The sequence below is a fragment of the Danio aesculapii genome, chromosome 4, assembly GCF_903798145.1.
Source record: "Danio aesculapii chromosome 4, fDanAes4.1, whole genome shotgun sequence".
In the NCBI taxonomy this organism is placed as follows: domain Eukaryota; kingdom Metazoa; phylum Chordata; class Actinopteri; order Cypriniformes; family Danionidae; genus Danio; species Danio aesculapii.
In genome coordinates, this window is record NC_079438.1 from 50,509,649 (window position 1) to 50,522,349 (window position 12,701).

Consider the following 12,701-nt stretch of genomic DNA (forward strand, 5'->3'; position numbering starts at 1 on the left):
CTTCAGAGTATCTTTTTTTGTAAAAAATTTTTGACTCAACTTAAAATTGCAAGGCAACTTGCTGGAGAGCTTTTTGAGTTGACTCTGAGCACTTGACTTAAGCTTAAATCAAGTCAAGTGCAGTAATTGCTTTAAAAGTTGAGTCAACTCAAAAAAGTCAACTTACAATTTTAAGTTTTAAGGGCCCCTATGATGAAAATCATCTTTTGAAAGCTGTTTGGACAGAAGTGTGTGTAGGTAAAGTGTGTCCACAGTCATATTGGGGTGATATAAACACAATAAGTCTCTTTTAAATTTCCTGATGTTAACATAGGATCTAAATCCCTCCCATTTTGAGGCCCATCGCAACGTTTATCTTCCAAGGGGGAGATTGAGGCACACTCTGACAGGCACGTGGGAATGATGGGCATGTGTGTGTGTTCATGAAATTCATAAACGTTTAGAACCACTTGAGTGTGGGTAAATGGAGCAGAATGTTTCATTTTTGGATGAAGTATCCCTTAAACATCAGACGGAAACAACGCCACCGGTTTCAAAAGTACAAATCATTCACAAACCTACTGTAAACTACTGTATGTTCCCTGTCTTGTGTAACGACGCTGCCCCAGTGTTCAGTTAGCATGTGTACCTGTGGTCTTAAGCTAGTGGAAACTTTCTGTCCACCAGTTAATATTAGTGCAAAATGTGTGTTTGCTATACAGCTCCTGAAATAACTGCAGAGGAAACCCCAAACTCCACACACACACACACACACAGTTTCCTACACATTTGTTGATGGGATTAGCTTTTATTGGGTTTGTGGACAGCGTGCCAGGGTTGGCTGATATATTTAAGATGATGTTGTGGAACTGTGTATGTGCCTGTCTGTTTAGGAAAACTGTTTATATATCCAAAAAGCTGTTTATGAGAATGGCTGTACTAGTTTCACACCCCTGTATGAGCGTATTTTCACCATTCTCACTATCGTCTCTCTGTTCTCTGCAGATATTGACGAATGTTTGGAGAATAATGGGGGTTGCGATCATTTCTGTCGTAATACGGTGGGCAGTTTTGAGTGCAGCTGTCAGAAAGGACATAAACTTCTGACCAACGAGCGCACCTGTCAAGGTAAGTCACCATTTGCACTGCATAACGCTGCATTTTGATGTACATTACATGAGTTTTACTATGGCACTTTATGATTTAATTTGAATTGATTCGTATACAATTAAAGGTTCTTTATTGGCATCAAGGGTTTCATAAAGAACAGTTATGAAAGCTTTCCATTTTATAATGGAAAAGCGTTGTTTAGGTTAATGAAAAGTTCATGAATACGGTTCTTTGGGGAACATAAATTTGGTCTGTGATTGCATTTCTGTGTGAAAACCACTTTTCGAGCCATTTTTAAAGAGTTCTTTGTTGTTGTTTTGTGAAAAACAAAATGAGATGTTTAGAAAAATGTTTAGGCTGCTCTTATGCGTAAAAAAGAACAACTTAAAGCTCCCAATTAAACTGAGAACAGAAGAAAGTTAACATAAATGTAAAATAATAAATCACTGAATTGAATTAAAGTGGCACGGTGGCTCAGTAGTTAGCTCAGTAGTTAGCAGAGTTTGCATGTTCTCCCTGTGTTTGCGTGGGTTTCCTCCAGGTGCTCCGGTTTCCCCCACAGTCCAAAGATTGTGCTGTCCCAAAACTCTTCATCAAAGCAGAAGTTAGCGTGTGTGTTTAGTTGAGTTTACTGAAGGCGAATGATAGAGGATTCCTAAAAGCATGTTGTAGCACGAGTTAAAGTACAAATAGAATTTACTTTTATTAAGCTACAACAAAACCCCACATTGCAGCTATCAGTGTGTGGGGTGTGTATGTGCATTAGTAATGTATTTTTGCATGATTTTCAAAGTGATGTCACACTAGTATCACCAAGTGGTTTCTGGGGTATTCAGGGTAGTTGTTATTGGTTACTATGGGGTTCTGAATGGTTGCTAGGTGGGTGGTTTCTAGGGTGTTTTTGTAGCTGCTGTTATCAAGTGGTTGCTATGTAGTCTCTAGAATTTTGCACTGTTACTATAGTGCTCTGTGTGGCTTATAGTTGGTTTCTATACAGTTTGATATGCTAGAGTGATCAGTGTGGTTGCTAGGTGGACACTACAAATTTACTGTTTTTGGTTGCCAGTAAATTTACAAGCACACTGTAAAATGTCATGTAATGTGTATTTATATAGTGCATTTATTATGTATTTATTTAATGTGTTTTTGACGCCAATGTTAGATGTTAATTTGACGTCCTTTTGACCTCAATGTAGTTTACATGCATTGTAGAAATACAAAGTCCATTGTATATTTATCATTTTGAAGTTGCATTCAGATTAATAAAACTTTACTTATATTATAATACATTATTGGTTTGAGTCCGGGCTACGCCAGTTGGCGTTTCTGTGTGGAGTTTGCATGTTCTCCCCGTGTTCAGGTGGATTTCCTCCGGGTGCTCCGGTTTCCCCCACAGTCCAAAGACATGCGTTATAGGTGAATTGGGAAAATAAAATTGGCCAAAGTTGGCGATTCATTCCACTGTGGTGGCTCCTGATGAATAAAAGGACTAAGCTGAAAGAAATTGAATGAATGAGTAATAAATTTTGGGCAACGCAGTGGCGCAGTAGGTAGTGCTGTTGCCTCACAGCAAGAAGGTCGCTGGTTCGAGCCTCGGCTGGGTCAGTTGGTGTTTCTGTGTGGAGTTTGCATATTCTTCCTGGTGCTCTCTGGTTCTTCCTCTAGGTGCTCCGATTTCCCCCACAGTCCAAAGACATGCTGTACAGGTGAATTGGGAAGGCTAAATTGTCCGTAGTGTGTGTGAGTGAGTGTGTATGGATGTTTCCCAGAGATGGGTTGCAGCTGGAAGGGCATCGGCTGCATAAAACATGTGCTGGATAAGTTGGCGGTTCATTCCGCTGTGGCGACTCCGGATTAATAAAGGGACAAAGCCGAAAAGAAAATGAATGAATGAGTAATAGATTTTGTGTTGTTACTTTGGGGGTCTTAAGGGCATCAATGTGTGGATGTCAAACAGACGTCATGGTTTTGGACATCATATAGATCTCCATATTGTACATGTTACATTAGATGTCGTATTGACAAGCTGTGTGTTTGTCCTTTGCAGATATTGACGAGTGCTCCTTTGAGAGGACGTGTGATCACGTCTGCATCAACTACCCGGGTAGCTTTGAGTGTGTTTGTCACAAAGGCTACAGTCTTTACGGCTTCACACACTGCGGCGGTGAGTTTTCAATGGTTCGCACTAGGCATGGGACGGTAACTTGTTTCAAGGTTTACCGTGGTTTGGAAAAGTCAAGGTTTTAAAACTGCTAAAAAATTCCATTAGTGTATGTAAGGGCAACAGTATCTCCACATCATCTACAATCCACATCAAAATCTACTTGTCAGCCCACAATTCAGGAAACATTTGAAAAACAAATCACTTATACACCAACATCCAAGCATATTATAGACCTGAACAGTGTAATGGCTTTCTTTATATGAAAAGAAAAGAAAGATGTCCAAAGATGGGCAATATATTGTGTTCAATGGGGGGAAAGATGTTGTTTTTTACCCAGATATTTAAAAATAACATATTTTAGAGCAGTAATCAAAATACCATGAGGATATTCATCCAAGGTTATCATGCTGCCAGAATCATATACCGACCCATGCCTAGTTCGCACTCTTTAAAAGAAATATGAACAGCCACATTCTGATGTACAAACTGACATCTGTGTGTGACAGATATTGACGAGTGCAGCATCAATAACGGGAGCTGCGAATACGGCTGTGTGAACACACCGGGCAGTTACGAGTGTGTGTGTCCTCCTGGACAAAAGCTCCACTGGAACAAGAAAGACTGTGTTGGTAAGTCCTCTATTCATTTCCCCAATCCCAAAAGTGTGTACCATTTTAATAGTAACTATACCTCGCTTGACCCTCAGAGGCGGTAAAATGCTTCCAGAATGGGAAATCGCCACCTCGTGCTCAACTCAGCTGCACTAAGACAGGTGGAGGAGAGGTGTGTTCACTTTCCTGTCCATCAAACGCACTCTTTCTAGCAGGTTAGTACCAAATTTTTGAGGAAGTTAAGTGTTGCTTAGAAATTGCATGCCATGAATTGCAAATTAAAGGCAAATATTTACACTTACCGGCCACTTTATAAGGTACACTACTAGTACCAGGTTGGACCCCCTTTTGCCTTCAGAACTGCCTTAATCCTTCGTGGCAAATATTCAACAAGGTACTGAAAATATTCCTCAGAGATTTTGGTCTATATTAACATGATAGCATCACACAGTTGCTGCAGATTTGTCAGCTGCACATCCATGATGCGAATCTCCCGTTCCACCACATCTCAAAGGTGCTCTATTGGATTGAGATCTGGTGACTGTGGAGGGCATTTGAGTACAGTGAACTCATTGCCATGTTCAGGAAACTAGTCTGAGATGATTCGTGCTTTATGACATGTCGCATTATCCTGCTAGAAGTAGCCATCAGAACATGGGTACACTGTGGTCATAAAGGGTTAGACATGGTCAGCAACAATTCTCAGGTAGGCTGTGGCAGTGACGCGATGCTCAATTGGTACTAATGAGCCCAAAGTGTGCCAAGTAAATATCCCTGACCCCATTTTGCCACTACCACCAGCCTGAATGTTAAAGAGAATTTACTAATAAAGTGGCCGGTGAGTGTATTTAGCTTTAGCCCTGCTTTCCTGGTGGTTGGAAGAAACTGTTGCTGTCCTGTGCTCCCCTCTAGTGGTTGATAACTTACAACACATGATTTGCATGCCTGGCCCAAAATGATTCACGTCAATGTGATTTTTGACACTGATGTGAGAAAGGAATGTTGAAATGATATTTGATATAATCTCTGAGGAACTGATTTGGTAAAGGTATTAAGGTGTTACATGGCCAAAACTTCTCTCTGACAAATTTTATGCAAGGATCATCAGCTTGGAGAAATCAGCATAACATATTAGCACCCAGAAGTTACTTTCAGAAAAGACCTGATAAACAAATCCACACAGATCTTACAAAAGAGCCACATTTACCACAACTATAATTTAATATTGTGCACAGCAGTCTATTCTGCACTTCCAAAGACAAATATTTAATATATTTAAAAATACTTTTGGTTATTTAAAGCACAAAGGATGTAAAATATACTATGTTTTATGATTAAAGCAAGATGATTATGACTTATTATATATATTATATATATATTTTTTAGAATTTATTGACATATTAATTTGTTTTCATATATTATTTATTTATTTATTTATTTATTTATTTATTTATTTATTTATTTATTTGTCAAATACAAAAGTAAAAAAAATACATATTGTCCAAAAGAAATATGGTGAAAAATATGGTGAAATTTCTGCTTAAACATCCCAGTGCAATATTAAAATTTATATACACAAAAAAATCTAGTAAGTACTGCAAAATATTCCACATTTCTGATCATTTATCTTCAAAATTTCAAAGGATATTATTGTTAATCACTGATAAATAAACTAAATAAATTGTAAAACAACACTGAAGAAACATTTTACCAATCCAGAACTGACAGAAGCAATAAAAACATGCACTATACATTCTAGCATGCACTCCAAAAATAAGTGTGCAGCAATCCGGATGGTAAAACAGACTGAGGCAAGCACATAAAGTAACTTTCATCTGTAAATATGATGTAAGCAACTCTTGAGTATGTAATTGTTTATCTAAAACTATTTATTAAAACTATTTATTAAACTAAATAAATTGTAAAGCATTACTGAAGGAAACAATTTACCGATACAGAATTGACAGAAGCATTAAAAAAACATGCACTACACATTCTAGCATGCACTCCAAAAATAAGTGTGCAGCAATCCGCATAGTATACCAGAATAAATCAAGCAAATAAAATAACTTTCATCTGTAAATCTGATGTATGCGACTCTGAGTATATAATTGTTTATCTTTATGTGCATCTGTGTGTGTGTGTTTATGGCTCTTGGATTCTCTTGTGCTTGTGTGTTAATGGTCTCCCGGGTTCACGCAGTGAGCTCTAAAGCTGCATAAAACCTCTTTTAATCCTGTTCACCCGGGGTCTGGAGCCTCATGCCAACAGAAATACTCAGCCTGCCATTGGACGATTTGTGGCAAGGCCGAAGTCAGGCCAATGACTCTCTAGACAACTTCCCAGTATTCTATCATCCTGACAGCCAGCCTTCTACACACACACGCACACAGGCACACACAGGCACACACAGACATCATGCACTACAAAACTTTACTCAGGTGCATGAACCACCTGGAACATCTGTTTAAATGCTTTTGTGTGTGTGTGTGTGTGTGTGTGTGTGTGTGTGTGTGTAATTTAGACTCAGAAAACAGTTATACTCTGAGCTGCGGTGTACCTGTCCAGCCAGGTAAAGCTCCACTGAAAAGAAACATCACAACTTCCAGCAGCAGCTCCCTGCAAACCTGCACAGGTAAAACTGCGTACATTTATTTTCCTTCAGCTTAGTCCCTTATTTATCAGGGGTTGCCACAGCGGAATGAACCGCCAACTATTCTGGCATATGTTTTACGCAGCAGATGCCCTTCCAGCCGCAACCCAGTACTGGGAAAGACCCATACACTTTCACATTTACACACACATTCATACAATGCGGCCAATTTAGGTTATTCAATTCACCTATAGTGCATGTCTTTGGACTGTGGGGGAAATTAGAGCACCTGGAGGAAACCCACACGAACACAGAAACTCCACACAGAAATGCCAACTGGCCCAGCTAGGACTCGAACCAGCAACCTTTTTGCTGTGAGGTGACAATGCTAACCACTGAGCCACCGTGTCACCAAAACTGCATACATTTACTGCATTGATGTTTATGCTGTGAGACTAGAGGTGCATTCTCTCCTGTAAAAAATGCACACTGTGTAGGGTTATTAATAGTCAAGTGTGCACTACAAATGGTAGTCTGTTATGTATTTGGGAAGCTGCAATGCATTCTGTAAAACAAGCACTCACTACAAAACATTTATTTTCTTTTCATTCTTCCCTCATTATTTTTGTTCAATTTTATCCTTGTTTTTCTTTGCTTTGCCTTTTAACTTTTTCCTTCTTTTTCTCTTTAATTTCCCTTTTCCTTTCCTCTCTTAGTTGTATTTTTCCTAGTTTTCTTTTCCTTTCTTTTCCTTGTTTACTTTCCAAATGTTTTTTTTTCTGTTTCCTTACCCTTTAATTTTCTGTTTATTTTCCTTTTTCTGTTTGATTTTTTCTTTCTTTTTCTTTTCCTTGTACTGATTTCTTTTCTGCCTTTCCTCTCCTTTCCCTTCATTTACTTAACTTTACTTTTTATCTTTCCTTTCCTTTTTCCTTTTCATCTTTTATTTCATTTCCTTTTCATTTACTTTCCTTTCTTTTCTCCTTTCCTTTTCTTTGCTTTCCTTTCCTTTTCATATTTCATTTCCTTTTCATTTTTCCTTTCCTTTCCTTTTATCTTTAGTTTCATTTTTACTTTCCTATCTTCTTTCCTTTCCTTTCATTTCCTTTCCATCTTTATTTTCCTTTTCATTTTCCTTTCCATCTTTCCTTTCCATCTTTTATTTCCTTTTAATTTTTCCATTTCTTCCCTTTCTTTTACTTTACCTTTCCTTTTTCCTTTACTTTCCTTTTCATCTTTTATTTCATTTCCTTTTCATTTCATTTTTACAGTCCTTTTCTCTCCTCTCCTCTTATTTCCTTTCCTTTCTTTTCCTTCACTTTTCATCTTTCATTTCCTTTCATTTTTCCTTTCCTTTCTTTTTCATATTTTATTTCATTTCCTTTTATTTCATTTTTACATTCCTTTCTTCTCCTCTGCTTGTCTTTCCTTTCCTTTCCTTTTCTTTTCTTTTCTTTCAGTCTTGTCCCTTTTTTTCTTTTCTTATATAGTGTCTACACCGCTTCTCAGTTCTCTTTGACATTCATGGGTCTTTTCCTTTTTCCGCAATACCTTTACGCCATTTTTATGTAGTGGCCCGTCCAGCAGAGATCAGATCAGACAGGACAACAGTAAAAGAGTCAAGCAGCGTGACGTGTTCCACTTCATTACATTACATGACAGACTCTGGATCACCCAATGCATTCAGATACACAGACAGCTCCTATCATTCAACCCTGCTGAGGTCACTAATATCCCCACGACTCTCCCCTCTCTCAAAATTCGACATTCCCTATGTGGTTCATTGTGTAGGTTTTGGACAGCGTAGCAAGGCTCAGACAGACAGACAGACTGCTTCGAAATGCTCTCATACACACACACATACACGCGCGCCGCTTCTTGTTTTGGACGGCGTACATAGGAATGCTGTGAACCTGAGTGAATGACTCTGTTCTGGCTGCACATCTACATGCTGACAGATTTGAAATACACAGACGAGATTCTACCACGATGGCTCTTGAGGGCCTGTCCACACGGGGCCCGAGGAGAACGAGTAAACAGACGGTTCGCGCTTGATTCACACATTCTGCAAAATAATAAGAATAAAAAAACACATTGCTAAAAGGGTCACTATCAAACCTTCCCGATCCAAAACCACCACACGCTCAATATGGTTCTTGAAGTCCTCAACCGCAGTGTGTGTTCTCACTTCAACTCCTGACCTGCCGTCTTCATTCTCACACTGAATTTGGACTTGTTGCGCTAAAAACTAGATCCTCGCATTTTTTAATACTTTGGAACGGGGCCACTCAGCCCACAGGACAGATTTAGTGTGTTCGAATGTTGGATTTTATAAAGGGCTCATATTTTTGTTGTTTTCCATGATTATTATCCAAAGTTAAAGTGAGACTTTTGCTGACTTTTCTGTCCATCAGAGATGCTGGCGCAGCCTGTGAAGCAGAAAGCCCGCTTTAAGATCAAAGATGCCAAGTGCCATATGAGACCCCGCAACAAGGAGAAACACAGAGACATGGGGAAGCAGGGACTTCAGGGTGAGACATCATCACACAGCAAACGTTTCCAAATTAAAAGATGAACACTGATTGTATCCTCTCACTAATTCTCACTTTTTCGGTTTGCCTTTGTTTTAACATCTGCCTCTATTTTTCCTTTACCATTTGTTTCCTGTTTTTCTTCCTATTGACCTTCTTTTCCTTTTTCTGTGCCATTTTCTTCCTTATTAATCAGTTCATCCTTTTTCCTATTTGTTAGCGTTCCTCTTTCCCTGATTCACTTTTGTATATTTCCGGTTTCTTTTTCTTTCATCAGCTGGCCAATTCCCTTGCACAGACGACTGTCAGGTAACATTCGTGAATCTGAAATGTGACTCCTCCAAAAAGCGCCGCCGTGGCCGGAAATCTCCTTCAAAGGAAGTCTCGCACATCACAGCAGAGTTTGAGATGGAAATGAAAGAAGAAGAAGCCTCAGGTAACATTGCCTGCATGTGTTTAGATGATCTGTTGTGCTATGTATGACAATAACGCCTATATAGATATAAAATTTACATTGCAAATGTAGGATTTGGGTGTTTTTACATAGAATGTTTAATGCAGCTCAGCAATGGAATGAATGCATTTAAACACAATAGTATGCTTTGATATTACTGGCATACTCTAATATGTCTTTTTGGTTATTTTTATAATTGTTTATATTAGTGCTGGGCAAATATTAATCACACACACACATCATATGTCATACCAAACGTTTATTTTGGATGTGATTAATATGATAATTTAATTAATTAGTGATTAATTTGATCAGGGGTGTGTACAAAAGTATTTTGTAAGCCAACATTTGAGCAAGTTCTCCCACTTAAAAAGATGAGAGAGGCCTGCAACTTTCATCATAGGTACACCTCAACTATGAGAGCCAAAATGAGAAAGAAAATCCAGACAATCACATTGTAAGATTTTTAAAATAATTTTATTTGCAAATTATAGTGGAAAATAAGTATTTGGTCAATAACAAAATTTCATCTCAATACTTTGTTATATACACTTTGTTGGCAGTAACAGAAGTCAAAACATTTTCTGTAAGTCACAAGGTTTTCACACACTGTTGCTGTATTTTGGCCCATTCCTCCATGCTGATCTCCTCTACAGCAGTGTTGTTTTGGGCAACACAGACTTTCAACTCCCTCCAAAGATTTTCTATGGGGTTGAGATCAGGAGACTGGCTAGGCCACTCCAGGACCTTGAAATGCTTCTTACGAAGACACCTTTTCATTGCCCGGGTGGTGTGTTTGGGATCATTGTCATGCTGAAAGACCCAGCCATGTTTCATCTTCAATACCCTTGCTGATGGAAGAAGGTTTTTACTCAAAATCTCACGATACATGGCCTCATTCATTGTTTCCTTTGCATGGATCAGTCGTCCTGGTTCTTTTTTCAGAAAAACAGCCCCAAAGTATGATGTTTCCACCCCTATGCTTCACAGTAGGTAGGGTGTTCTTTGGATACGACTCAGCATTCTTTGTCCTCCAAACACAACAAGTTGAGTTTTTGCGAAAAAGTTCTATTTTGGTTTCATCTGATCATATGACGTTCTCTCAATTCTCTTCTGGATCATCCACATGCTCTCTAGCAAACTTCAGACGGGTTATGACATGTACTGGCTTAAGCAGGGGGACACGTCTGGCACTGCAGGATTTGAGTCCCTGGTGGCGCAGTGTGTTACTAATTGTAGCCTTTGTTATTTTGGTCCCAGCTCTCTGAAGGTCATTCACTAGGTCCCCACGTGTGGTTCTTGGATTTTTGCTCACAGTTCATGGGATCATTTTGACCCCATTGGGTGAGATCTTGCATGGAGCCCCAGATCAAGGGAGATTATCAGTGGTCTTGTATCACTTCCATTCTGTAATAATTGCTTTCACAGTTGATTACTTCACACCAGGCTTCACACCAAGCTGCGTACCTATTGCAGATTCAGTCTTCCTAGACTGGTGCAGGTCTACAATTTTGTTTTTAGTGTTCTTTGACAGCTCTTTGGTCTTTGCCATAGTGGAGTTTAGATTGTGAGCGTTTGAGGTTGTGGACAGGTGTCTTTTTATAGTGATAACGAGTTCAAACAGATGCCAATAATACAGGTAACAATTGGAGAACAGAGGAGCCTCTAAAAAGTTACATGTCTGTGAGAGCCAGAAATCCTGCTTGTTTGTAAGTGACCAAATATTTATTTTACCAAGGAATTTACCAATAAATTCATTAAAAATCCTACAATGTGATTTTTCGAGATTTTTTTCACATCCTGTCTCTCGTAGTTGAGGTGTACCTATGATGAAAGCTACAGGTCTCTCTCCTCTTTTTAAGTGGGAGAACTTGCACAATTGGTGGCTGACTAAATACTTTTTTGCCTCACTGTATATTACAGTATGCCTGCAATACCAAAGCATACAGTTCTGTTACAGCATACAAACTTTGCCCAGCACTAGTTTATATATTTCTTTTTTATCATTATTATTACAATCCCACTGTAGTCGGAGAAGATATTACATTATATGTTATATTCACTATTGTGCAAGACTTGTGATCCCTTTCTGTGGGTGTGCTAGAGAAGGCTTTATTTAATCTGACTTGCATACAGCATTAAGTCCTAACATTTCTTTTATTCATGTTTAAGAATCATGCAACTTGGACTGTGTTCGAGAGAAAACCAAACAGCGATTACAGAACGCCATGCGCACACTAAGAAAGTCCATCAGTAAGCAGCAGTTCTACATCCAGTTTTCTGGCACTGCATATGAAGTTGCCCAGCATGCCTTACGACACCCGACTGAAGGAGATGAAACCTGCAGTATAGGGCAGGTCCTTACTGATGGGAAGTGCGGTAAGCATTCTGGGAAACAAGGATTAAGCAAGCTATTATTTTCTTTCTGAAAGCCCTTTTGTTAGTCATGTTGAATTTCTGTGTGTCTCCCAGTCAGCTGCATTGTGGGGACGTTTTACAGCGGAGAACAGGAACAGTGCGTTATGTGTCCACTAGGAACCTATCAGGACAGGGAAGGCCAGCTGTCCTGTGAGCCCTGCCCCAGAACTGAAGGACAGGGCATCGCAGGAGCCAAAAACGTCTCTGAGTGCGGAGGTGTGTGTGTGTGTGTGGATGTATGCTATCAAACACTCAGTCAATGAACAGCTTTGTGATGCTAATGAAACACCTATTGATTATTGGAGCTGATTAATGCAAGACCACACCCTTTTTGAATGAATCAATACGTGTTGGAATTAAGGGTCAATATGGCTCAAAAATCTCTCATTGTCATGCAAATAAGAGACTTCTTATGACAGACTGAGGAACATGTGGATTTGTTGGTCACCATTTGAGCAATTGTTTTAAATTTTAATCCCAACAAACACATCTACGTTGTTGCGATGTCTGTACAACGTTGTAATTTTTCAAAGGCAACGTCGCCACTTACGTGCTCGCTACATTGTTACAACTTAGAAATGTAAGACGTGAGAAGGCTGTCGTGTGACATTCAACCGTGAGACGATGTTCTTACTACATGTATTAATGTTTTTCTTGGCAGTTTATAAATACTGCCTAGAATACAGTATAAGCAGTAATAATTCAAATATTGTTTATTCATTTTTCCTTTTTAATTTAATAACTGAAAATGTAAACTTTTAAGTGTGAAAATGCCACACAAATGTATATAATCAAACTTTTTTACTTATTATATATATATATATATATATATATATATATA

The 12,701-nt window shown here is 38.8% G+C and overlaps 1 protein-coding gene across 2 annotated transcripts in view; it reads left to right on the forward strand.

Annotated features, from left to right (window-relative positions):
• The window catches only part of scube1 (signal peptide, CUB domain, EGF-like 1), a 111,884-nt gene that overhangs the window by 90,869 nt on the left and 8,314 nt on the right, over nucleotides 1-12,701 (forward strand). For both annotated transcript variants that reach the window (XM_056455996.1, XM_056455995.1), the window contains 9 exons: nucleotides 985-1,107; nucleotides 3,137-3,253; nucleotides 3,760-3,882; nucleotides 3,960-4,079; nucleotides 6,389-6,499; nucleotides 8,872-8,988; nucleotides 9,266-9,424; nucleotides 11,615-11,821; nucleotides 11,915-12,076. In XM_056455996.1, coding sequence (XP_056311971.1) covers nucleotides 985-1,107; nucleotides 3,137-3,253; nucleotides 3,760-3,882; nucleotides 3,960-4,079; nucleotides 6,389-6,499; nucleotides 8,872-8,988; nucleotides 9,266-9,424; nucleotides 11,615-11,821; nucleotides 11,915-12,076 — 1,239 coding nt within the window. The remainder of the gene's footprint in view (nucleotides 1-984; nucleotides 1,108-3,136; nucleotides 3,254-3,759; nucleotides 3,883-3,959; nucleotides 4,080-6,388; nucleotides 6,500-8,871; nucleotides 8,989-9,265; nucleotides 9,425-11,614; nucleotides 11,822-11,914; nucleotides 12,077-12,701) is intronic.